The sequence below is a fragment of the Oncorhynchus mykiss genome, unplaced genomic scaffold (assembly GCF_013265735.2).
Source record: "Oncorhynchus mykiss isolate Arlee unplaced genomic scaffold, USDA_OmykA_1.1 un_scaffold_274, whole genome shotgun sequence".
NCBI lineage: Eukaryota > Metazoa > Chordata > Actinopteri > Salmoniformes > Salmonidae > Oncorhynchus > Oncorhynchus mykiss.
Window position 1 is genome coordinate 75,948 of NW_023493728.1, and position 26,624 is coordinate 102,571.

The 26,624-nt window shown below is 40.0% G+C and overlaps 1 protein-coding gene across 1 annotated transcript; it reads left to right on the plus strand.

Moving 5' to 3' along the window:
* Positions 1-971: 971 nt before the first annotated feature.
* On the plus strand, positions 972-19,730 carry LOC110510937 (transmembrane protein 8B). Its single transcript, XM_036973600.1, has 13 exons — positions 972-1,172; positions 2,932-3,115; positions 3,589-3,793; positions 4,034-4,158; positions 9,025-9,290; positions 9,378-9,691; positions 9,776-9,869; positions 10,856-10,970; positions 11,218-11,351; positions 15,763-15,941; positions 16,481-16,627; positions 17,349-17,465; positions 19,342-19,730. Exons 1-13 carry the CDS (start codon positions 1,046-1,048, stop codon positions 19,630-19,632), a joined length of 2,298 nt encoding a protein of 765 aa, XP_036829495.1. The 5' UTR covers positions 972-1,045; the 3' UTR covers positions 19,633-19,730.
* The last annotated feature ends 6,894 nt before the right edge of the window (positions 19,731-26,624 follow it).

Sequence of the window (26,624 nt, forward strand, 5' to 3'; positions counted from 1 at the left end):
AAGGACCTTGTGAAAATGCTGTTCGAAACAGGTACAAAAGTATCTATATCCACAGTAAAACGAGTCCTATATCGACATAACCTGGAAGGCCACTCAGCAAGGAAGAAGCCACTGCTCCAAAACCTCCATAAAAAAGCCAGACTACGGTTTGCAACTGCACATGGGGACAAAGATCGTACTTTTCAGATAAATGTTCTCTGGTCTGATGAAACAAAAATATGACTGTTATACCTTAAGTCATGCCTTATTGGAATGGATTTATTGATCATATCTGTGGGGAAAAGTTTGGATGTTGCCACACACATACCTACTTGTTAACAAAATTAAGGAAGTTTCCTTTAAAATTATTCATATATATTATTATTATTAACAATATGTGAAGAATTTTAAGGATTTTAAGGATAACAACTCCTTTTGTAATTACAGTGTTGCATCTTTTTGGGCATTGTATTCATGTAAGAAAACTGTGGCAAGACATCAGTAGGATTTCTAATTGAACACATTTATGAAGATTTTACACTATTGTGGAGAGATGTATTGTTTGGATTCTTTACGTAAGATAAGATGAATAAGATGAATAAGATGAAACATTTTTATGTAATTAATTTCATTCTTATTCTTCTGGCCAAAATTCATATACACAAATGTAAATTTACAAACAAAAAAACACATTTTGTTACCCTACAAAAAGAAATTGAACTGTATTTTAAGACAGTTAAATACTCTACTAACAAAAAAGCTGTTAGAACTGTAAGTGTATGTATGTCCCTTAAGGTCCTTGCGTAATTGTAATGTGATATTGTACCCCCTAGCCCCAACCCCAGTCCGCCCCAACCCCGCCCCTAGATCGATTGTCCATTGTATATAATCTATATGTACTTTTGATCCCTCATGTACTTTCTGTATTGATTTGTTGTTAATAAAAAAAAGAATAATAAGAATTTAAAAAACAACAACTCCACCGGACTTCCTGGAACCGCGCAAGGCTTTGTGGGGCTTGTAGACCAACTCCGTCCGGGTCAACTCGGGAGCTGCTAAACCCGGTATGAGATGTGATGCTTTGGAGGAAAATAAACGCGTTTTTGTGAGAGAAAAAAACAACAACAACATGGAAATTCACTTCCTGCCAAGTTTGCTGGTGTTGTCTTTCATAGCCACCGCTTTCGGCGACGGTAAGTCATTAGAAACGACAACATTTCCCCGAGCATTGCTCTGGTAGCTGACGTTAGCTTAGCCAGCTGTGTTGTTGGGACGTCGGAGTGGATCAAATCAAAGTTTATTTGTCATGTGAGCCAAATACAACCGGTGTAGTAGACCTCACAGTGAAATGATGAATACAACAGGTGTAGTAGACCTGACAGTTAAATGCTGAATACAACAGGTGTAGTAGACCTTACAGTGAAATGCTGAATACAACAGGTGTAGTAGACCTCACAGTGAAATGCTGAATACAACAGGTGTAGTAGACCTCAGTGAAATGCTGAATACAACAGGTGTAGTAGACCTCAGTGAAATGATGAATACAACAGGTGTAGTAGACCTCACAGTGAAATGCTGAATACAACAGGTGTAGTAGACCTCACAGTGAAATGATGAATACAACAGGTGTAGTAGACCTCACAGTGAAATGCTGAATACAACAGGTGTAGTAGACCTCACAGTGAAATGCTGAATACAACAGGTGTAGTAGACCTCACAGTGAACTGCTGACTTACAGGCTCTAACCAACAGTGTAATGTTTAAGTACAAATAGGCATTATGTGAACAATAGGTAAGTAAGAAAATAAAGAACAACAGTGAATAATAACAGGAGAGGCTGTATACAGTAGAGAGGCTATATACAGTAGAGAGGCTATATACAGTAGAGAGGCTATATACAGTAGAGAGGCTATATACAGTAGAGAGGCTATATACAGTAGAGGGGCTATATACAGTAGAGGGGCTATATACAGTAGAGGGGCTATATACAGTAGAGGGGCTATATACAGTAGAGGGGCTGTATACAGTAGAGGGGCTGTATACAGTAGAGGGGCTGTATACAGTAGAGAGGTTCTATACAGTAGAGAGGCTGTATACAGTAGAGGCTGTATACAGTAGAGGTTGTATACAGTAGAGAGGTTCTATACAGTAGAGAGGCTCTATACAGTAGAGGCTATATACAGTAGAGAGGCTATATACAGTAGAGAGGCTGTATACAGTAGAGAGGCTATAGACAGTAGAGAGGCTATAGACAGTAGAGGCTATAGAGAGTAGAGAGGCTACATACAGTAGAGAGGCTATATACAGTAGAGAGGCTATAACAGTAGGGAGGATATATACAGGCTATATACAGTAGAGAGGCTCTATACAGTAGAGGCTATATACAGTAGAGAGGCTATATACAGTAGAGAGGCTCTATACAGTAGAGAGGCTACATACAGTAGAGAGGCTATAGAGAGGCTCTATACAGTAGAGAGGCTATAACAGTAGAGAGGCTCTATACAGTAGAGAGGCTACATACAGTAGAGAGGCTACATACAGGCACCGGTTAGGCGGGCTAATGAGGTAGTATGTACATGAATGTATAGTTAAAGTGACTATGCATGTATGATAAACCGAGAGTAGCTGCAGTGTAAAGAGTGTGGGGGGGGAACACAATGCAAATAGTCTGGGTAGCCATTTGGTTACATGTTCAGGAGGCTTATGGCTTGGGGGTAAAAGCTGTTGAGAAGCCTCTTGGACCTCGACTTGGCGCTCCGGTACCTCTTGCCATGCGGTAGTAGAGAGAACAGTCAATGACTGGGGTGGCTGGGGTCTTTGACAATTTTTTTTGTGTGTGTGTGTGTGTACGACCCTCCTATGGACGGTGGTCTCAGAGCCGTGTAACTATCACGCCGGACTGTCTCCTCTCGGTGTCTGTGGACTTAAGCTTTAATATGTGTGTCCCTCTAGGTGGTGAGCTGACGTTAGTTCAGGAGTTGTCCTCCAAGCCGGCCCAGAAGCTGTCAAGATACGGTTGGTATGGCAACATCAGGCTGACCATGTTCCATATCCCGGACGACACTGTCGTCGCCCGCTGGCTGTTCACTGTAACCAGGGGCAGCGGTTTCAACTGTGGAACACACAACGTCACCATGTAAGTCTATGACAGTACTGGTTCAACTGTGGAACACACAATGTCACCATGTCAGTCTATGACTGCTTCCTTTCTATTGTTTCTAATGTTGACTGTCAGGGACTCTAAAGCTCAGCGCTGCTCATTGCTCAACATGGGAACTCTGTGAACTTGGTCTCTAGATGTGTCTCTCTCTCTCTCTCTCTCTCTCTCTCTGGGGGCAACACATGACAGCCCTCTCTCTCTGGGGGCAACACATGACAGCCTGTCTCTACCGGCAATAACATGTTTCTACTAGGTGTTCTCTATCTAACCCTACACTTCTCCCTCCATCTCTCCCTCCCCTCTCGCTCCACCCCTCCCTCCCTCCCTCCTCCCTCCCTCACCCTCCCTCCTCCTCTCTCCACCCCTCCCTCCTCCTCCCTCCCTCACCCTCCCTCCTCCTCTCTCCACCCCTCCCTCCTCCTCCCTCCCCCCCCCCTCCTCTTCCTCAGGTACATGCGTTGGGGAGCTCCTCCAGTCATTGACCCAGTAGGACGGCTGTTTCCTAACAACACTGTGACATCACCAGTCCTCTCGCTCAACCTGCCCATGACATCATCACAAAGCAACACAACCTTTAACCTCTCTAACCCCGCCCCCGGAGACTGGTACCTGGCAGCTCACCTGCCCCGAGACGATGGACGCATCGAACACAAGGTGAGGAGTTTTTATAGTGTGTTCTGTGTGTGTGTGTATTGTGTGTGTGTATTGTGTGTGTTTATAATGTGTGTGTTCTGTGTGTATTGTGTGTGTGTATTGTGTGTGTGTTTATAATGTGTGTGTTCTGTGTGTATTGTGTGTGTGTATTGTGTGTGTGTTTATAATGTGTGTTTGTGTGTGTAATCTGTGTATTGTGTGTGTGTGTATTGTGCGTGTTTGTGTATTGTGTGTGTGTAGGGATTCCCGTCCTGCTCTTACCTCTTCCAGCCCCAGCTGTCAGTCAGGAGAGCAGTGGACACACCCATCCTCCAGGCCACGCCCCTAACCCAGAGCGCCTCCCCTGACAGACCTGCACGACTCAGGTAAGGACCGTTACGCTAACCCTAACCTCTGACCTTAACCCCTGACCCTGTCACAACTGAAAGCCCGTTGGGCTAATGTCTCTTCTGCCAACCTTGATCCCAGTTCCCGCAGGACTGACAGCTGTGTTGACATGACAACTGGGTCAGAATTCAGAACCTGTTCATTGGATCATGCGACAAAAGTATTCGTTTCGATGCAACCGAGATGCAGATGAGTTGCAGGGGGATGTTTCTCAAGAAGCAACTCGGCTGCTTGGACCTGAAGTTGTGTGAAAGTTGCTTGATGTAACTCCAGCTTTAGAGAGCAATGAGGAAGAGATTTGAGATTTGATTTGAACAGTCAGCATCATGATAAAAACCAGTCACACCTGAAAGTCTGTCTACTATAACAATACCCTATGTCTCTCTCTCTCTGACTGTCTACTTCGGTCTAACAACCCAACTAGCACATTCGCTCCCTTGGAAGTTGTGGGAACGTGTGTTTTTGGTTCGCATTGGTTGTGGGAACAAAGCCATACGTTTCCTGACTGGTAAAACTGTTTTTTAAACGTTCTGAGAACAGAAGTTAACCTACCTGAACCTGTACCTGAACGTACATTTTTAGGTTGCACAGAGGTTCTTTGAACATTTGACTCTGTTTCCCTGAAAGTTTTCCTGGGAATATTTTAGAAATATTTGAATATTATTACACTAAATAACTCAATAATAAGCATAACATTCACAACATTTTGAATGTTTTCTTAACGTTAAGAATGAAATGTAAAAAGGTTATTTGGAGGTTTTTGAATAATTTCCTTAACTTTCAAGTGAATGCTTCACTGAGACATTTAGTAACACTGCTTATTTTGGGTTAACTGTTTTGAGCTCCAAGCACAGAAAAAGTCCTACATTGATTTGCTTTGGCATTAATCAACAAAACAGTTTGGTTTATTTTTTAATTGTGACACGGAGTCAGCGAGATTCAAACCTATGAGCTTGTGTTCTCTATCCCTGGAATTAGTCCACTGGGCCACCAGGATGTTTATGCATACAAAGCTGTTCATTTTAGTCTATTCAAACAGACAACATTTCAAAGGAAACGAGCACTATGAACATCAGGTGTGGCCAGTTAGTGGGCTTGGCAACACACCTGAACACACTTAACTAGAGGATAGAGAGAGTTTTGTCAAGGCTGAGAACAGAATGTAGATGTCTTGAAATAACTTTCTTAGAACATGACTAAATAGAACTATGAGAAAACCTGCAGAAAACATGCTGAAGGACTGAAATTCCCACAGTAGGACGTTGTTTTTTAGTGTTCTCTGAACTATTCCCCATGTCAAATCAGTTGGAGAACATTCCTAATACACATTAGATGCTATCTGGGCTCTCCCGAGAATAATAATGACGGGTCCTGTGGACCAATAGTTTTCTTGTGTTTTTTATGGAAAGTTTCCTTCACGTTCTGAGAATTGAATGTAGAGCTAACTGATGTTAACAGCCCAAAAACATAGCTGATAAGTCTGACTTGCTTAAACAAATGTGGTTTCTACTGATAATTGAGATGTACAAACTATGGCATAAGGGAAGGACGAGCGGATAAGAGGCCATCCATCATAAAGATGAAGACATTACTGAGCGAGGTAAGACGGACTGAGAATCGTAGGATAAATAAAGGGGGCAGACAATGTATATATGTATTATTATTATTATATATATATATAGACGTATATAAAATGTATTATTATTATAATATATAGACGTATATAATATGTATTATTATTATTATAATATGTATTATTATTATAATATATATAGACGTATATAATATGTATTATTATTATAATATATATATATATAGACGTATATAATATGTATTATTATTATTATAATATGAACATTATTATAATATATATAGACGTATATAATATGTATTATTATTATTATAATATGTACATTATTATAATATATATAGACGTATATAATATGTATTATAATATATATAGACGTATATAATATGTATTATAATATATATAGACGTATATAAAATGTATTATTATTATAATATATAGACGTATATAATATGTATTATTATTATAATATGTATTATTATTATAATATATATAGACGTATATAATATGTATTATTATTATAATATATATATATATAGACGTATATAATATGTATTATTATTATACTATATATAGACGTATATAATATGTATTATTATTATTATAATATGTATTATTATTATAATATATATAGACGTATATAATATGTATTATTATTATAATATGTATAGACGTATATAATATGTATTATTATAATAATGTGTATTATTATAATATGTATTATTATTATAATATATATAGACGTATATAATATGTATTATTATTATAATATGTATAGACGTATATAATATGTATTATTATTATTATAATATGTATTATTATTATAATATGTATAGACGTATATAATATGTATTATTATAATAATGTGTATTATTATAATATGTATTATTATTATAATATATATAGACGTATATAATATGTATTATTATTATAATATATATAGACGTATATAATATGTATTATTATTATTATAATATGTACATTATTATAATATATATATAGACGTATATAATATGTATTATAATATATATAGACGTATATATGTATTATTATTATTATATATATATATAGACGTATATAAAATGTATTATTATTATAATATATAGACGTATATAATATGTATTATTATTATAATATGTATTATTATTATAATATATATAGACGTATATAATATGTATTATTATTATAATATATATATATAGACGTATATAATATGTATTATTATTATACTATATATAGACGTATATAATATGTATTATTATTATTATAATATGTATTATTATTATAATATATATAGACGTATATAATATGTATTATTATTATAATATGTATAGACGTATATAATATGTATTATTATAATAATGTGTATTATTATAATATGTATTATTATTATAATATATATAGACGTATATAATATGTATTATTATTATAATATGTATAGACGTATATAATATGTATTATTATTATAATATGTATTATTATTATAATATATAGACGTATATAATATGTATTATAATATATATAGACGTATATAATATGTATTATTATTATAATATGTATAGACGTATATAATATGTATTATTATAATATGTATTATATATATATATATATATTTATATATATATATATATATATATATATATATATATATAGACGTATATAATATGTATTATTATTATAATTATATATATATATAGATGTATATAATATGTGTTATTATTATAATATATATAGACGTATATAATATGTATTATTATAATATGTATTATTATTAGAATATGTATAGACGTATATAATATGTATTATTATAATATGTATTATTATTATATATATATATATATATATAGAGACGTATATAATATGTATTATTATTATAATTATATATATATATATAGATGTATATAATATGTATTATTATTATAATATATATAGACGTATATAATATGTATTATTATAATATGTATTATTATTATAATATGTATAGACGTATATAATATGTATTATTATAATATGTATTATTATTATAATATGTATAGACGTATATAATATGTATTATTACAGTAAGTTATGAGGGGGACAGGGACCAGATGATTAGTGTGAGGTACATGGGCTACGACACAACATACACGTAGTGTTGCTTTATTAGGGCTGTAGCGCCCCCCATTTTTGTCATCCGGTGATAACAAATAACTGTTTGCTTGACAATCACGGTAATTAACCGTTAACCGTTAAATGACCGTTAATTAACATAAACATAAATGTTTTACTATTTTCTACATTGTAAATAATAGTGACGACATCAAAACTATGAAATGACACATATACGTGTCAAAAAAAATATCTCTGCCAGAATAACATTTCTGTACAATAATAGAAAGTGTCAACTCAAACACGGTATAGAAATAAAAACAAAATTCAAACATATGTACATCATGTAGTAACCAAAAAAGTGTTAAACAAATCAAAATATATTTTAGATTCTTCAAAGTAGCCACCCTTTGCCTTAATGACAGCTTTGCACAACCTTGGCATTCTCTCAACCAGCTTCATAAGGAATAATTTTCCAACAGTCTTGAAGGAGTTCCCACATATGCTGAGCACTTGTTGGCTGCTTTTCCTTCACTCTGCGATCCAACTCATCCCAAACCATCTCAATTGGGATGAGGTTGGGTGATTTTGGATGCCAGCTCATCTGATGCAGCACTCCATCCACTCTCCTTCATGGTCAAATAGCCCCAACACAACCTGGAGGTGTGTTGGGTCATTGTCCTGTTGAAAAACAAATGATAGCCCCACTAATAGTCCCTCAAACCAGATGAGATGGCGTATCGCTGCAGAATGCTCTAGTAGCCATGCTGGTTAAGTGTGCCTTGAAATGTAAATATATCACTGACCGTGTCACCAGCAAAGCACCATCACACCTCCTCCTACTCAGTGCTTCACGGTGGGAACCACACATGTGGAGATCATCCGTTCACCTACTCTGCGTCTCACAAAGACACAGCGGTTGGGACCAAAAATCAAAAAATTGGACTCGGAGCAATGTCAAACCTCCTGGCGTTGACAACTTAGAAGGCTACTGAGGATGGTGGCTGAGTCCTGTCTGTCATCTTTATATACATTCAATGCTTTAGGACCATGTAAATATAATACATTGGAAGGTTGTGTGGGACTATGGTAGAAGAAGGCATCCATTTATCTTTTCAGACTGTTAGAGTAGTTGGTTAGTTAATAGATATCTCTCTCTCTCTGTCAGGGTGTTTGTTCCAGAGTTCGTGTCGTCTCTCTCGGTGTCTGTGAGTGGCTGTACCTGGGGGGAGGGACTTATGAACGGAGACTGTTCATTGTCTCTCACGCTGGGCTCCTCCTCCCCCCAGGGGGGGCTTGTGAGGGTGAACTGTTCTCTGATTGGCTGCTCGGCCGTTCTCCTCGCTCCCCCATGGAATACCTGGATACGAGTCACCGTGGATAGTTACCATAGCAACCGAACCACAGCCTTCAGCATCTCAGTCAACTACACAGGTACGCACTACACACACACACACACACACACACACACCATATGTGAGGTGATGCGGTAACAGTGGTTGTACCATGTGTGTGTGTCAGTGGGTTGTAAGCCTCAGAGCGTGGGTATGTCTGGAGACGATTACATTAACAGGCTCCATGGCAACAGCAGCACGACAACATCACCAGGCAACGGTTCTGTGGTTGCCGAAGCAGGTCGTCATAACAACGTGTCGTCGGAGTGTGTGTGGAGTGTCCCGGTGCTCCGTGAGGAACTAGACGTTCTGTCTGTCCGGTTCTCTCCCATTAATGGACCTAATGTAACGGTCACACACACACACCCCACGCTCCTCACCTACCCACTTAACACACAGTCTACTGGAGGGACCTTGAACCTGGAGATTACACTCAACACTGTGAGTAACACACACACACGACGAAATACAATTTTTTTCTGTAAACTGATGTAACGGGTGTGTGTGTGTGTGTGTGTATTGTAGACTAATGCAACGTTAGGAAACAGCAGTGTGATGGCCTGTCTCTCTTCCTGGGCTCCTGTCCTCGCACTCAACTACTCCCATCCCTGTCACACAGGTAGGACACACACATACCAGACATAGGCACGCCCAATTTTTCAGTTTTTGATTTGTTAAAAAAGTTTGAAATATCCAATAAATGTCGTTCCACTTCATGATTGTGTCCCACTTGTTGTTGATTCTTCACAAAAAAATACAGTTTTATATCTTTATGTTTGAAGCCTGAAATGTGGCAAAAGGTCGCAAAGTTCAAGGGGGCCGAATACTTTCGCAAGGCACTGTATATATATGTTTTGTGTGTAGGGTTGTTCTCAGCCGTTGGGTTAGATAGTTTCCCTGGTACTATATATATGTTTTGTGTGTAGGGTTGTTCTCAGCCGTTGGGTTAGATAGTTTCCCTGGTACTATATATATGTTTTGTGTGTAGGGTTGTTCTCAGCCGTTGGGTTAGATAGTTTGCCTGGTACTATATATATGTTTTGTGTGTAGGGTTGTTCTCAGCCGTTGGGTTAGATAGTTTGCCTGGTACTATATATATGTTTTGTGTGTAGGGTTGTTCTCAGCCGTTGGGTTAGATAGTTTCCCTGGTACTATATATATGTTTTGTGTGTAGGGTTGTTCTCAGCCGTTGGGTTAGATAGTTTGACTGGTACTACATATATGTTTTGTGTGTAGGGTTGTTCTCAGCCGTTGGGTTAGATAGTTTGACTGGTACTATATATATGTTTTGTGTGTAGGGTTCTCAGCCGTTGGGTTAGATAGTTTGACTGGTACTATATATATGTTTTGTGTGTAGGGTTGTTCTCAGCCGTTGGGTTAGATAGTTTGCCTGGTACTATATATATGTTTTGTGTGTAGGGTTGTTCTCAGCCGTTGGGTTAGATAGTTTGACTGGTACTATATATATGTTTTGTGTGTAGGGTTGTTCTCAGCCGTTGGGTTAGATAGTTTGACTGGTACTATATATATGTTTTGTGTGTAGGGTTGTTCTCAGCCGTTGGGTTAGATAGTTTGCCTGGTACTATATATATGTTTTGTGTGTAGGGTTGTTCTCAGCCGTTGGGTTGAGTGTGAACGTCAGTGTTCCTGGGACCGTCATCAGACTTCCCTTCCCTCAGGCTGCTACCTGGTACCTCACCTTACAACTCTTCTGCAACAGGTACCGTCCTCACCACAGCTGTCTGGATGTAATGTCTCTACAGTAGTGACTGGTAATATAACACCACAGCTGTCTGGATCTAATGTCTCTACAGTAGTGACTGGTAATATAACACCACAGCTGTCTGGCTCTTATGTCTCTACAGTAGTGACTGGTAATATAACACCACAGCTGTCTGGATCTTATGTCTCTACAGTAGTGACTGGTAATATAACACCACAGATGTCTCTATCTAATGTCTCTACAGTAGTGACTGTGGTAACGTGACAGTAACACCACAGCTCCATGTATCAGCCTGTATCGAGGACTGTGGGACCTATGGAGAGTGTCGACTGTTGAGGTCCTTCAGCTATCTCTACGCTGCCTGTGTCTGCAAAGCCGGTAGGTCTCTCTCTCTCTCTCTCTGTCTGTCTCTGTCAATTCAATTCAATTCAAGGGCTTTATTGGCATGGGAAACGTGTTAACATTGCCAAAGCAAGTGAGGTAGACAACATACAAAGTGAATATATAACGTCTCTGTCTCTCTCTGTCTGTCTCTGTCTCTCTCTCTGTCTCTCTCTCTCTCTCTGTCTCTCTCTCTCTCTGTCTCTCTCTCTCTGTCTCTCTCTCACACACACACACACTTCTCATAGTGTATATCTATCATTCAAAAGTGTGGACACCTAATTATTTCAGGGTTTTTATTTTTTTTACTATTTTCTAGATTGTAAAGTAATATTGAAGACATCAAAACTATGAAATGACACATATGGAATCATGTAGTAACCAAAAAAGTGTTAAACAAATCAAAATATATTTTATATTTGAGATTCATCAAAGTAGCCACCCTTTGCCTTGATGACAGCTTTGCACACTCTTGGCATTCTCTCAACCAGCTTCATGAGGTAGTCACCTGGAATGCATTTAAATTAACAGTTGTGCCTTGTTAAACGTTCATTTGTGGAATTTCTTTCCCTCTTAATTATTTAACTTCTTGCTCCTACTTGAGACGCAGACGTCTCAAGTAGGCACCTGGAAATACAAATGCGCTACGCTAAATGCTAAATGTACTCGTTAAAACTCAAACGTTCATTAAAATACACATGCAGGGTATTGAATTAAAGCTACACTCGTTGTGAATCTAGCCAACAAGTCAGATTTTTAAAATGCTTTTCGGCGAAAGCATGAGAAGCTATTATCTGATAGCATGCAACACCCCAAAATGCCTGAAGGCGACGTAAACAAAAGAATTAGCGTAGCCGGCGCTACACAAAAACGCAGAAATAAAATATAAAACATTCATTACCTTTGATGATATTCTTTGTTGGCACTCCTATATGTCCCATAAACATCACAAATTGGTATTTTTCCCGATTAAATCCGTCCATGAATGCCCAAAATATCCATTTGTATAGATAGCCTGTCTGCATCACGAAAAAAGCTCTCTTTTTTCAGATTTCAGTGACCAGTTTTTCTTGCGCTTTTCAATGAAACACACGCTCTGTTATAGTCACAGCCGTGATTTAACCAGTTTTAGAAACTTCAGAGTGTTTTCTATCCACACATACTAATTATATGCATATACTATATTCCTGGCATGAGTAGCAGGACGCTGAAATGTTGCGCGATTTTTAACAGAATGTTCGAAAAAGGAGGGGGTAGGATAAAGAGGTTAAGGTAGGGGTGGTACACAGAAGATAGCCCTATTTGGTAAAATACCAAGTCCATATTATGGCAAGAACAGCTCAAATAAGCAAAGAGAAATGACAGTCCATCATTACTTTAAGACTTTAAGACATGAAGGTCAGTCAATCCGGAACATTTCAAGAACTTTGAAAGATCCTTGCTTGGTCCAAGAAACACGAGCAATGGACATTAGACCAGTGGAAATCTGTCCTTTGGTCTGATGAGTCCAAATTTGAGATTTTTGGTTCTAACCGCCATGTCTTTGTGAAACACAAAGTAGGTGAACGGATGATCGCCACATGTGTGGTTCCCACCGTGAAGCATGGAAGAGGTGGTGTGATGGTGCTTTGCTGGTGACACTATCAGTGATTTATTTAGAATTCAAGGGACACTTAACCAGCATGGCTACTAGAGCATTCTGCAGCGATACGCCATCTCATCTGGTTTGAGGGACTATTAGTGGGGCTATCATTTGTTTTTCAACAGGACAATGACCCAACACACCTCCAGGTTGTGTTGGGGCTATTTGACCAAGAAGGAGAGTGGATGGAGTGCTGCATCAGATGACCTGACCTCCACAATCACCCGACCTCAACCCAATTGAGATGGTTTGGGATGAGTTGGATCGCAGAGTGAAGGAAAAGCAGACAACAAGTGCTCAGCATATGTGGGAACTCCTTCAAGACTGTTGGAAAAACATTCAAGGTGAAGCTGGTTGAGAGAATGCCAAGAGTGTGCAATGCTGTCATTAAGGCAATTTGTTTAACACTTTTTTGGTTACTACATTATTCCATATGTGTTATTTCATAGTTTTGATGTCTTCACTATTATTCTACATTGTAGAAAATAGTAAAAATAAAGAAAAACCCTTGAATGAGTAGGTGTGTCCAATTTTTTGACTGGTGCTGTATGTGTATATACACTCAGTGACCAGTTTATTAGGCACACCCATATAGTACAGTGTCGGACCCCCCTTTGCCTCCAGAACAGTCTGACTTTGTTGTGGCATGGAAATGTTGTTAGCGGCCCTCCTGTAGTGCGGTGGTGTACCTAATAAACTGGCCTCTGACTGTATATACAGTGGGGCAAAAAAGTATTTAGTCAGCCACCAATTGTGCAAGTTCTCCCACTTAAAAAGGTGAGAGAGGCCTGTAATTTTCATCATAGGTACACTTCAACTATGACAGACAAAATGAGAGAAAAAAATCCAGAAAATCACATTGTAGGATTTTTTATGAATTTATTTGCAAATTATGGTGGAAAATAAGTATTTGGTCACCTACAAACAAACAAGATTTCTGGCTCTCACAGACCTGTAACTTCTTCTTTAAGAGGCTCCTCTGTCCTCCACTCGTTACCTGTATTATTGCCACCTGTTTGAACTTGTTATCAGTATAAAAGACACCTGTCCACAACTTCAAACAGTCACACTCCAAACTCCACTATGGCCAAGACCAAAGAGCTGTCAAAGGACACCAGAAACAAAATTGTAGACCTGCACCAGGCTGGGAAGACTGAATCTGCAATAGGTAAGCAGCTTGGTTTGAAGAAATCAACTGTGGGAGCAATTATTAGGAAATGGAAGACATACAAGACCACTGATAATCTCCCTCGATCTGGGGCTCCACGCAAGGTCTCACCCCGTGAGGTCAAAATGATCAGTGAGCAAAAATCCCAGAACCACACAGGGGGACCTAGTGAATGACCTACAGAGAGCTGGGACCAAGGTAACAAAGCCTACCATCAGTAACACACTACACCGCCAGGGACTCAAATCCTGCAGTGCCAGACGTGTCCCCCTGCTTAAGCCAGTACATGTCCAGGCCCGTCTGAAGTTTGCTAGAGAGCATTTGGATGATCCAGAAGAAGATTGGGAGAATGTCATATGGTCAGATGAAACCAAAATATAACGTTTTGGTAAAAACTCAACTCGTCGTGTTTGGAGGACACAGAATGCTGAGTTGCATCCAAAGAACACCATACCTACTGTGAAGCATGGGGGTGGAAACATCATGCTTTGGGGCTGTTTTTCTGCAAAGGGGCCAGGACGACTGATCCGTGTAAAGGAAAGAATGAATGAGGCCATGTATCGTGAGATTTTGAGTGAAAACCTCCTTCCATCAGCAAGGGCATTGAAGATGAAACGTGGCTGGGTCTTTCAGAATGACAATGATCCCAAACACACTGCCCAGGCAACGAAGGAGTGGCTTCGTAAGAAGCATTTCAAGGTCCTGGAGTGGCCTAGCCATTCTCCAGATCTCAACCCCATGGACTTTCAACTCCCTCCAAAGATTTTCTGTGTTGCCCAGCAACAGCCCCAAAACATCACTGCTCTACAGAAGATCTGCATGGAGGAATGGAGGAAGACTTACAGAAAACGTTTGACATCTGTCATTGCCAACAATGTTTGTTGGAAATATTGTCCTATTGTCTCTTCTACATATTGTTATTTATGTTATTTATTTATTTATTTATATATATATATATATATATATATATATATATATATACTAACCCCAACCTATTGTCCTGTTCTTCTCTACTGTGAGTATTGAGATAAACTTTTGTTATTGACCAAATACTTATTTTCCACCATCATTTGCAAATAAATTCATTAAAAATCCTACAATGTGATTTTCTGGATTTTTTTTCTCTCATTTTGTCTGTCATAGTTGAAGTGTACCTATGATGAAAATTACAGGTCTCTCTCGTCTTTTTAAGTGGGAGAACTTGCACAATTGGTGGCTGACTAAATACTTTTTTGCCCCACTGTGTGCGTATATGAGAGAGACCTGTAGTTTCCATCATAGGTACACATCAACTATGACACACAAAAAAAAAATCCAGAAAATCACATTGTAGGATTTTTAATGAATTTATTTGCAAATGATGGTGGAAAATAAGTATTTGGTCAATAACAAAAGTTTATCTCAATACTCACAGTAGAGAAGAACAGGACAATAGGTTGGGGTTAGTGTATATAGTATATATAGTGTATATATAGTACATGTAGTGTGGTGGTGTACCTAATAAACTGGCCTCCGACTGTATGTATATATATAGTATATGTAGTGTGGTGGTGTACCTAATTAACTGGCCCATGACTGTATATATTGTGTGTGTTCAGGTTGGAGTGGGTGGGGCTGTACTGATGACATCACAGCCCAGTCGTACGGTCGTCAGCTGACAGCAGTTCTACTGCTCACGCTCAGTAACCTCCTCTTCATCCCGCCCATCGTCATCGCTGTCCGACGCTGTTACATCACTGAGGCCTCTGTCTACCTCTTTACCATGTTCTTCTCTACTGTGAGTTATATATACACACTAACCCCAACCTATTGTCCTGTTCTTCTCTACTGTGAGTTATATATACACACTAACCCCAACCTATTGTCCTGTTCTTCTCTACTGTGAGTTATATATACACACTAACCCCAACCTATTGTCCTGTTCTTCTCTACTGTGAGTTTTATATATATATATACACACTAACCCCAACCTATTGTCCACTGTCCTCCTTTTATATTGTCTTTATGCTCTCTCACATTTCAGTATCAATTTAAAGGGCTTTATTGTCACGGGAAACACACTGATGATATTTTTGCAGAATTCTGCATGCAGAGTCTCAATTTGGTGTTTGTCCCATTTTGTGAATTCTTGGTTGGTGAGCGGACCCCAGACCTCACAACCATAAAGGGCAAAGGTTCAACTGATTCAAGTATTTTTAGCCAAATCCTAATCTCCATCTCTTTGTATCTCGCTCCCTCTCTCTCATCCACTGTCTCCTCTCCTCTCCTCTCCTCTCCTCTCCTCTCCTCTCCTCTCCTCTCCTCTCCTCTCTCTAGTTCTACCATGCATGTGACCAGCCTGGTTTAACAGTGATGTGTATCATGGATTACGACACTCTCCAGTACTGTGACTTCCTGGGTTCAGTCTGTTCTATCTGGGTCACTGTTCTCTGCATGGCCCGAGTCAGAGACACATTCAAACACGTACGTTAACACACACACTCACAGACCGACTACACACACACACACACACACACACACACACGCACACACACACACTCACAGACCAACTACAAACACACACTCACAGACCTACTACAAACACACACTCACAGACCTACTACAAACACACACACTCACAGACCTACTACAAACACACACACTCACAGACCTACTACAAACACACACACTCACAGACCTACTACAAACACACACACTCACAGACCTACTACAAACACACACACTCACAGACCTACTACAAACACACACACTCACAGACCTACTACACACACACACACTCACAGACCTACTACACACACACACACTCACAGACCTACTACAAACACACACACTCATAGACCTACTACACACAGTGTCACAGACCTACTATACACACACACACTCACAGACCGACTACACACACACACACTCACAGACCGACTACACACACACACACTCATAGACCTACTACACACACACACACTCACAGACCTACTACAAACACACACACTCACAGACCTACTACACACACACACTCACAGACCTACTACAAACACACACACAGACCTACTACAAACACACACACTCACAGACCTACTACAAACACACACACTCACAGACCTACTACATAAACACACACACTCACAGACCTACTACAAACACACTCAGACTTGATATGTGATGCTAACGCTTGTTGTGTGTGTAGATGTTGTTCATGCTCGGTACTCTGCTGATAGCGATGTCCATGCAGCTGGACCGGAGAGGACTGTGGAACATGCTGGGACCCATCCTCTGTGCTGTACTGGCCATGGTGACCTCCTGGGTAACTATATATCCATGTATCCATGTTGACCTCCTGGATAACTATATATCCATGTATCCATGGTGACCTCCTGGGTAACTATATATCCATGTATCCATGGTGACCTCCTGGGTAACTATATATCCATGGTGACCTCCTGGGTGTCTATATATCCATGGTGACCTACTGGGTAACTATATATCCATGTATCCATGGTGACCTCCTGGGTAACAACACATCCATGGTGACCTCCTGGGTAAACTATACATCCATGTATCCATGGTGACCTCCTGGGTAACAACACATCCATACATTCAGTACCAGTCAAAAGTTTGGACACACCTACTCATTCCAGGGTTTTTCTTTATGTGTACTATTTTCTACCATGTAGAAATATGGATTCATGGAGTAACCAAAAAAGTGTTAAACAAATTAAAATATATTTGAGATTCTTCAAAGTAGCCAACCTTTGCCTTGATGACAGCTTTGCATACTCTTGCCATTCTGTCAACCAGCTTCATGAGGTAGTCACCTGGAATGCATTTCAATTAACAGGTGTCTTGTTAGTTTGTGGAATTTCTTTCCTTAATGCGTTTCATCCAATCAGTTGTGTTGTTAGGGGTGCAGAAGATAGCCGTATTTGGTAAAAGACCAAGTCCATATTTTGGCTCAAACAACAACAAAGAGAAACGACATCAATACTTTAGGACATGAAGTTCAGTCAATCCGGAAAATGTCTTGAACTTTGAAAGTTTCTTCAAGTTCAGTGGCCAAAACCATCAAGCACTATGATGAAACTGTCTCTCATGAGGACCGCCACAGGAAAGGAAGACCCAGAGTTACCTCTGCTGCAGAGGATGAGTTCATTAGAGTTACCAGCCTCAGAAATTGCAGCACAAATAAATGCTTCACAGAGTTCAAGTAACAGACACATCTCAACATCAACTGTTCAGATGAGACTGCGTGAATCAGGCCTTCATGGTCGAATTGCTGCAAAGAAACCACTACTAAAGGACACCAATAAGAAGAAGAGACTTGCTTGGGCCAAGAAACACGAGCAATAGACATTAGACCGGTGGTAATTGACCGGTGAAAAACCGTGAAGCATGGAGGAGGAGGTGTGATGGTGCTTTGCTAGTGACACTGTCAGTTATTTATTTAGAATTCAAGTCACACTTAACCAGCATGTGGCTACCCCAGCATTCTGCAGCAATACGCCATCCCATCTGGTTTGAGCTTAGCGGGACCATCATTTGTTTTTCAACAGGACAATGACCCAAAACACACCTCCAGGCTGTGAAAGGGCTATTTGACCAAGAAGGAGAGTGATGGAGTGCTGCATCAGATGACCTGGCTTCCACAATCACCCAACCCAAATGAGTTGATTTGGGATGAGTTGGACCACAGAGTGAAGGAAAAGCAGCCAACAAGTGCTCAGCATATGTGGGACCTCCTTCAAGACTGTTTGAAAAGCATTCCTGAAGCTGTTTGAAAGAATGCCAAGAGTGTGCAAAGCTGTCATCAATGCAAAGGGTGGCTACTTTGAAGAATCTCAAATATAGTATATATTTTGATTTGTTTAACACTTTTTTGGTTACTACATGATTCCATATGTGTTATTTCATAGTTTTGATGTCTTCACTATTATTCTACAATGAAGAAGATAGTAAAAATAAAGAAAAACCCTGGAATGAGTAGGTGTGTCCAAACTGTTGACTGTTACTGTATCTCGAGAGCTGAAGAGGAGACAGTGTTTAGCCTCCTGCCAGGGTTAAGGTTGTGTGTAACTGTATAATGTGTGTGTTTCCAGGTGTATCGAGGGCTGAAGAGGAGACAGTGTTTTAGCCTCCTGCCAGGGTTAAGGTTGTGTGTAACTGTATAATGTGTGTGTTTCCAGGTGTATCGAGGGCTGAAGAGGAAACAGTGCTACCCCCCTTCTTGGCGGCGTTGGGTACTGTTTCTCCTCCCAGGCCTGGCCTCAGCGCTGGTCGGTGTGTGTGTGTACGTGTTTGCTGAGACGGAGGACAACTACCTGTACACACACTCTCTATGGCACGTCCTGGTTGCCTCTAGTGTGGTGTTCCTTCTGCCTCCCAGAGAGACAGACTCCATGAACACCTGGAGCCCTGGAGTCTGTGGTTACACACTCTGTCACAGCACCAAGGAGGAACTATATACTGTCACCTGACCTCTGACCCTGGACCTGTGGAGACCAACACTGTCACATAGGTTTAAGGCTGTGACCATACCAGTATTGACAGATTTTTTTTCCATGACAAAAATGAATATCTGAAACAGACAACTCTTTTGTCCTTTAATAACCTGCTGGATGTAAAATCTAGTGTTTTATAGCCTGGAAAAACATGAATGAAAACATACTGATGTTTAACCTGCTGGATGTAAAATCTAGTGTTTTATAGCCTGGAAAAACATGAATGAAAACATACTGATGTTTAACCTGCTGGATGTAAAATCTAGTGTTTTATAGCCTGGAAAAACATGAATGAAAACATACTGATGTTTAACCTGCTGGATGTAAAATCTAGTGTTTTATAGCCTGGAAAAACATGAATGAAAACATACTGATGTTTAACCTGCTGGATGTAAAATCTAGTGTTTTATAGCCTGGAAAAACATGAATGAAAACATACTGATGTTTCCAATATTAGGGCTGTTTTCCTAAAGAAGTTACATCCTCTTGGTGTTTCCTTGATACTATGAAGTAATACTGGTGTGGTCCCAGCTCTGCTAGCTGTATGTTGGTGTGTGTGTATATAATCCTGGTGTGGTCCCAGTATGTATATATATATATGACATATATTTCTGGTCAAGGATATGAATGTTTTCATAATAATATATTTATATGACATCACTGCCTGCTAATCCATCATGTCTTGCCCCTCCCTCTTCCTCCTTTCCTCCTCGTCCTCCTCTAGTTTAGATTCACTACTAGATAGAGGAAGACTGCTAGTAAAAGCAGGGGTGAGTGTAATTAACTTACAGAAACAGAAGTGTTTCGGGCCTCCAGAACCAGAACTGAACAGCCCTGAGTAAAGAATAGTGCCAGATTCTAGCAATTAAGATGTTTTTTTCTCATTGATACAATTTATTTCTCTGTGTGTAGTTTGGAGGAAGTTAAAAGTCGTTTCAATGCTAACTAGCATTAGCAGAATGAGTGGAAGTCTACCAGCACAGCTAGCACCTGTAGACTCACGTTATCTGTCTCGATTCAAACACTATAATGGTATATTTACTCATAGGAACCCTTTCCCTTGAGCAAGGCAGTTTACCCCCAACAACAACTGCTCCCCGGGTGCCGATGTTGTGGACGTTGATTAAGGCAGCCACCCCCCCGCACCTCTGATTCAAATGGGTTAAATGCATTCAGCCCCCCCCCCCCCGCACCTCTGATTCAAATGGGTTAAATGCATTCAGCCCCCCCCGCACCTCTGATTCAAATGGGTTAAATGCATTCAGCCTCCCCCCCGCACCTCTGATTCAAATGGGTTAAATGCATTCAGCCCCCCCCCCCCGCACCTCTGATTCAAATGGGTTAAATGCATTCACCCCCCCCCCCGCACCTCTGATTCAAATGGGTTAAATGCATTCAGCCCCCCCCCCCCCTCGCACCTCTGATTCAAATGGGTTAAATGCATTCAGCCTCCCCCCCGCACCTCTGATTCAAATGGGTTAAATGCATTCAGCCCCCCCCCCCCGCACCTCTGATTCAAATGGGTTAAATGCATTCAGCCCCCCCCCCCGCACCTCTGATTCAAATGGGTTAAATGCATTCAGCCCCCCCCCCCCCCCGCACCTCTGATTCAAATGGGTTAAATGCATTCAGCCTCCCCCCCGCACCTCTGATTCAAATGGGTTAAATGCATTCAGCCCCCCCCCCCCCGCACCTCTGATTCAAATGGGTTAAATGCATTCAGCCCCCCCCCTCGCACCTCTGATTCAAATGGGTTAAATGCATTCAGCGCCCCCCCCCTCGCACCTCTGATTCAAATGGGTTAAATGCATTCAGCTGATCAACTGACTAGGGTTCCCTTTCCCACACCTCAATGGGCCCTGTTCCAATTCTATATCCTCCCTCCGTTCCTTACTCCCTTCATTCTCCTTAAAGCACTTTAATGACTAAGTGTAATAATGTAATTTTAATGACAAATGTAATTTGTGTAGAGGTCTTTCTCTGAATGTGTATTTTGAAACAAATCAGATTGTGTATCCAGTGCCTCTCCACTCTCTGTGTGTTCTGCAAGACCAGTTCCACCATTCCTCTTATTCTCTGGTCATACTGCTTTTATTTCACAATGATATTAAGTTAGAATGAAGCATTTTAATGTTCTGGTGTTGGGTTAATAATAATGTTTTTATGTTCTGAAAGAGTTTTTGATCCCTCATGATCACCTGTTATGTTAATGAGATGTTAATGTAATGTTTCTGATATGGTAAATATATGGTAATTTTCATGGGATGCTGATGGACTTTTCCTCTGATACTTTACATGTTTTATGTGCGGCTTGACATTCTAGACATTCTACCATCCATCTAGACATTCTACCGTGCATCTAGACATTCTACCGTGCGTCTAGACATTCTACCGTGCATCAAGACATTCTACCGTGCATCTAGACATTCTAGCGTGCATCTAGACATTCTAGCGTGCATCTAGACATTCTAGCGTGCATCTAGACATTCTACCGTGCGTCTAGACATTCTAGCGTGCATCTAGACATTCTACCGTGCGTCTAGACATTCTACCGTGCGTCTAGACATTCTACTGTGCGGCTAGATATTCTACCGTGCGGCTAGACATTCTACCTTGCAGCTAGACATTCTAGACATTCTACCGTTCATCTAGACATTCTAGACATTCTACCATCCATCTAGACATTCTACTGTGCAGCTAGACATTCTACCGTTCATCTAGACATTCTACCGTTCATCTAGACATTCTACCGTGCAGCTAGACATTCTAGACATTCTACCGTGCATCTAGACATTCTAGACATTGTACCGTGCGGCTAGACATTCTAGACATTCTACCGTGCATCTAGACATTCTACCGTGTGGCTAGACATTCTACCGTGCGGCTAGACATTCTACCATCCATCTAGACATTCTACCATCCATCTAGACATTCTACCGTGCATCTAGACATTCTACCGTGCATCTAGATATTCTACCGTGCGGCTAGATATTCTACCGTGCGGCTAGACATTCTACCGTGCAGCTAGACATTCTAGACATTCTACCATCCATCTAGACATTCTACCGTTCATCTAGACATTCTAGACATTCTACCATCCATCTAGACATTCTACTGTTCATCTAGACATTCTACCATCCATCTAGACATTCTACCGTGCGGCTAGACATTCTACCGTGCGTCTAGACATTCTACCGTGCATCTAGACATTCTAGACATTCTACCGTGCGGCTAGACGTTCTACCATCCATCTAGACATTCTACCGTGCATCTAGACATTCTACCGTGCGGCTAGACATTCTACCGTGCGTCTAGACATTCTACCGTGCATCTAGACATTCTAGACATTCTACCGTGCGGCTAGACATTCTAGACATTCTACCGTGCATCTAGACATTCTACCGTGCATCTAGATATTCTACCGTGCGGCTAGATATTCTACCGTGCATCTAGACATTCTAGCGTGCATCTAGACATTCTAGCGTGCATCTAGACATTCTACCGTGCATCTAGACATTCTACCATCCATCTAGACATTCTACCATTCATCTAGACATTCTAGACATTCTACCATCCATCTAGACATTCTACCGTTCATCTAGACATTCTAGACATTCTACCATCCATCTAGACATTCTACCGTGCATCTAGACATTCTAGACATTCTACCGTGCATCTAGACATTCTACCGTGCAGCTAGACATTCTACCGTTCATCTAGACATTCTAGACATTCTACCATCCATCTAGACATTCTACCGTGCGTCTAGACATTCTAGACATTCTACCGTGCATCTAGACATTCTACCGTGCAGCTAGACATTCTACCGTGCGTCTAGACATTCTAGACATTCTACCGTGCATCTAGACATTCTACCATCCATCTAGACATTCTACCATGCATCTAGACATTTTAGACATTCTACCGTGCATCTAGACATTCTACCGTGCAGCTAGACATTCTACCGTTCATCTAGACATTCTACCATCCATCTAGACATTCTACCGTGCATCTAGACATTCTACCGTGCGTCTAGACATTCTACCGTGCGTCTAGACATTCTACTGTGCGGCTAGATATTCTACCGTGCGGCTAGACATTCTACCTTGCAGCTAGACATTCTAGACATTCTACCGTTCATCTAGACATTCTAGACATTCTACCATCCATCTAGACATTCTACCGTGCAGCTAGACATTCTACCGTTCATCTAGACATTCTACCGTGTGGCTAGACATTCTACCGTGCAGCTAGACATTCTACCATCCATCTAGACATTCTACCATCCATCTAGACATTCTACCGTGCATCTAGACATTCTACCGTGCATCTAGATATTCTACCGTGCGGCTAGATATTCTACCGTGCGGCTAGACGTTCTACCATCCATCTAGACATTCTACCGTGCATCTAGACATTCTACCGTGCATCTAGACATTCTGCCGTGCGGCTAGACATTCTACGGTGCGGCTAGACATTCTAGACATTCTACCGTGCATCTAGACATTCTACCGTGTGGCAAGACATTCTACCGTGCGGCTAGACGTTCTACCATCCATCTAGACATTCTACCGTGCATCTAGACATTCTACCGTGCATCTAGACATTCTACCGTACATCTAGACATTCATAGCGCCCTTCCATCCTAGTCTCCATGGCAACATGATCTAGTACAGTAGGACTGTTTCCATAGCGCCCTTCCATCCTAGTCTCCATGGCAACATGCCTTGGTATGGTAGGACTGTTTACATAGTGTTTCTATGGGATGTCTCGGTTGTGTGAAGCTGTTCAGCATTGATTGGTGTATGTTTGTGTGTGATTCACCAGAGGAAGTAAGATTGGAGGATTACCCATAATCCCTGCTACAGTGTGCTCATCTAGACAGTGTGTGTGCTTGGTATCCAGCTGTGTGTGTTAATCTGTTTACAACCATTAGGGAATCTGATGGATTCTCTGGACCTGCAGGGCTGTTAAATAATGAATAGAACCTCTTCCTCACATTAACACAGTAACATGAATAGAACCTCGTGTTAACACACACAGTAACATGAATAGAACCTCTTCCTCACGTTAACACACAGTAACATGAATAGAACCTTGTGTTAACACACAGTAACATGAATAGAACCTCATGTTAACACACAGTAACATGAATAGAACCTCTTCCTCATGTTAACACACAGTAACATGAATATAACCTCATGTTAACACACAGTAACATGAATAGAACCTCTTCCTCACGTTAACACACAGTAACATGAATAGAACCTCATGTTAACACACAGTAACATGAATAGAACCTCTTCCTCATGTTAACACACAGTAACATGAATAGAACCTCACGTTAACACACAGTAACATAAATAGAACCTCTTCCTCATGTTTTCACACAGTACCATGAATAGAACCTCATGTTAACACACAGTAACACAAATAGAACCTCTTCCTCATGTTAACACACAGTAACATGAATAGAACCTCTTCCTCATGTTAACACACACAGTAACATGAATAGAACCTCATGTTAACACACATTAACATGAATAGAACCTCTTCCTCACGTTAACACACAGTAACATGAATAGAACCTCACGTTAACACACAGTAACATGAATAGAACCTTGTGTTAGCACACAGTAACATGAATAGAACCTCATGTCAACACACAGTAACATGAATAGAACCTCATGTTAATACACAGTAACATGAATAGAACCTCATGTTAACACACAGTAACATGAATAGAACCTCATGTTAACACACAGTAACATGAATAGAACCTCTTCCTCATGTTAACACACAGTAACATGAATAGAACCTTGTGTTAACACACAGTAACATGAATAGAACCTCTTCCTCACGTTAACACACAGTAACACGAATATAACCTCATGTTAACACACAGTAACATGAATAGAACCTTGTGTTAACACACAGTATCATGAATAGAACCTCTTCCTCACGTTAACACACAGTATCATGAATAGAACCTCTTCCTCATGTTTTCACACAGTAACATGAATAGAACCTCATGTTAACACACAGTAACACGAATAGAACCTCTTCCTCATGTTAACACACAGTAACACGAATAGAACCTCTTCCTCATGTTAACACACAGTAACATGAATAGAACCTCATGTTAACACACAGTAAAATTAATAGAACCTCTTCCTCATGTTAACACACACAGTAACATGAATATAACCTCATGTTAACACACAGTAACATGAATAGAACCTCATGTTAACACACAGTGACATGAATAGAACCTCTTCCTCATGTTAACACACAGTAACATGAATCGAACCTCTTCCTCATGTTAACACACAGTAACATGAATCGAACCTCTTCCTCATGTTTTCACACAGTAAAATGAATAGAACCTCATGTTAACACACAGTAACATGAATAGAACCTCATGTTAACACACACAGTAACATGAATAGAACCTCATGTTAACACACAGTAACATGAATAGAACCTGTTCCTCATGTTAACACACACAGTAACATGAATAGAATCTCATGTTAACACACACAGTAACATGAATAGAACCTCAAGTTAACACACAGTAACATGAATAGAACCTCATGTTAACACACAATAACATGAATAGAACCTCTTCCTCACGTTAACACACAGTAACATGAATAGAACCTCATGTTAATACAGACAGTAACATGATTACAACCTCTTCCTCACGTTAACACACAGTAACATGAATACAAACTCTTCCTCACGTTAACACACAGTAACATGAATAGAACCTCATGTTAACACACAGTAACATGAATAGAACCTCTTCCTCACGTTAACACACAGTAACATGAATAGAACCTCATGTTAACACACAGTAACATGAATAGAACCTCATGTTAACACACAGTCCCATGAATATAATCTCATGTTAACACACAGTAACATGAATAGAACCTCTTCCTCATGTTAACACACACAGTTACACG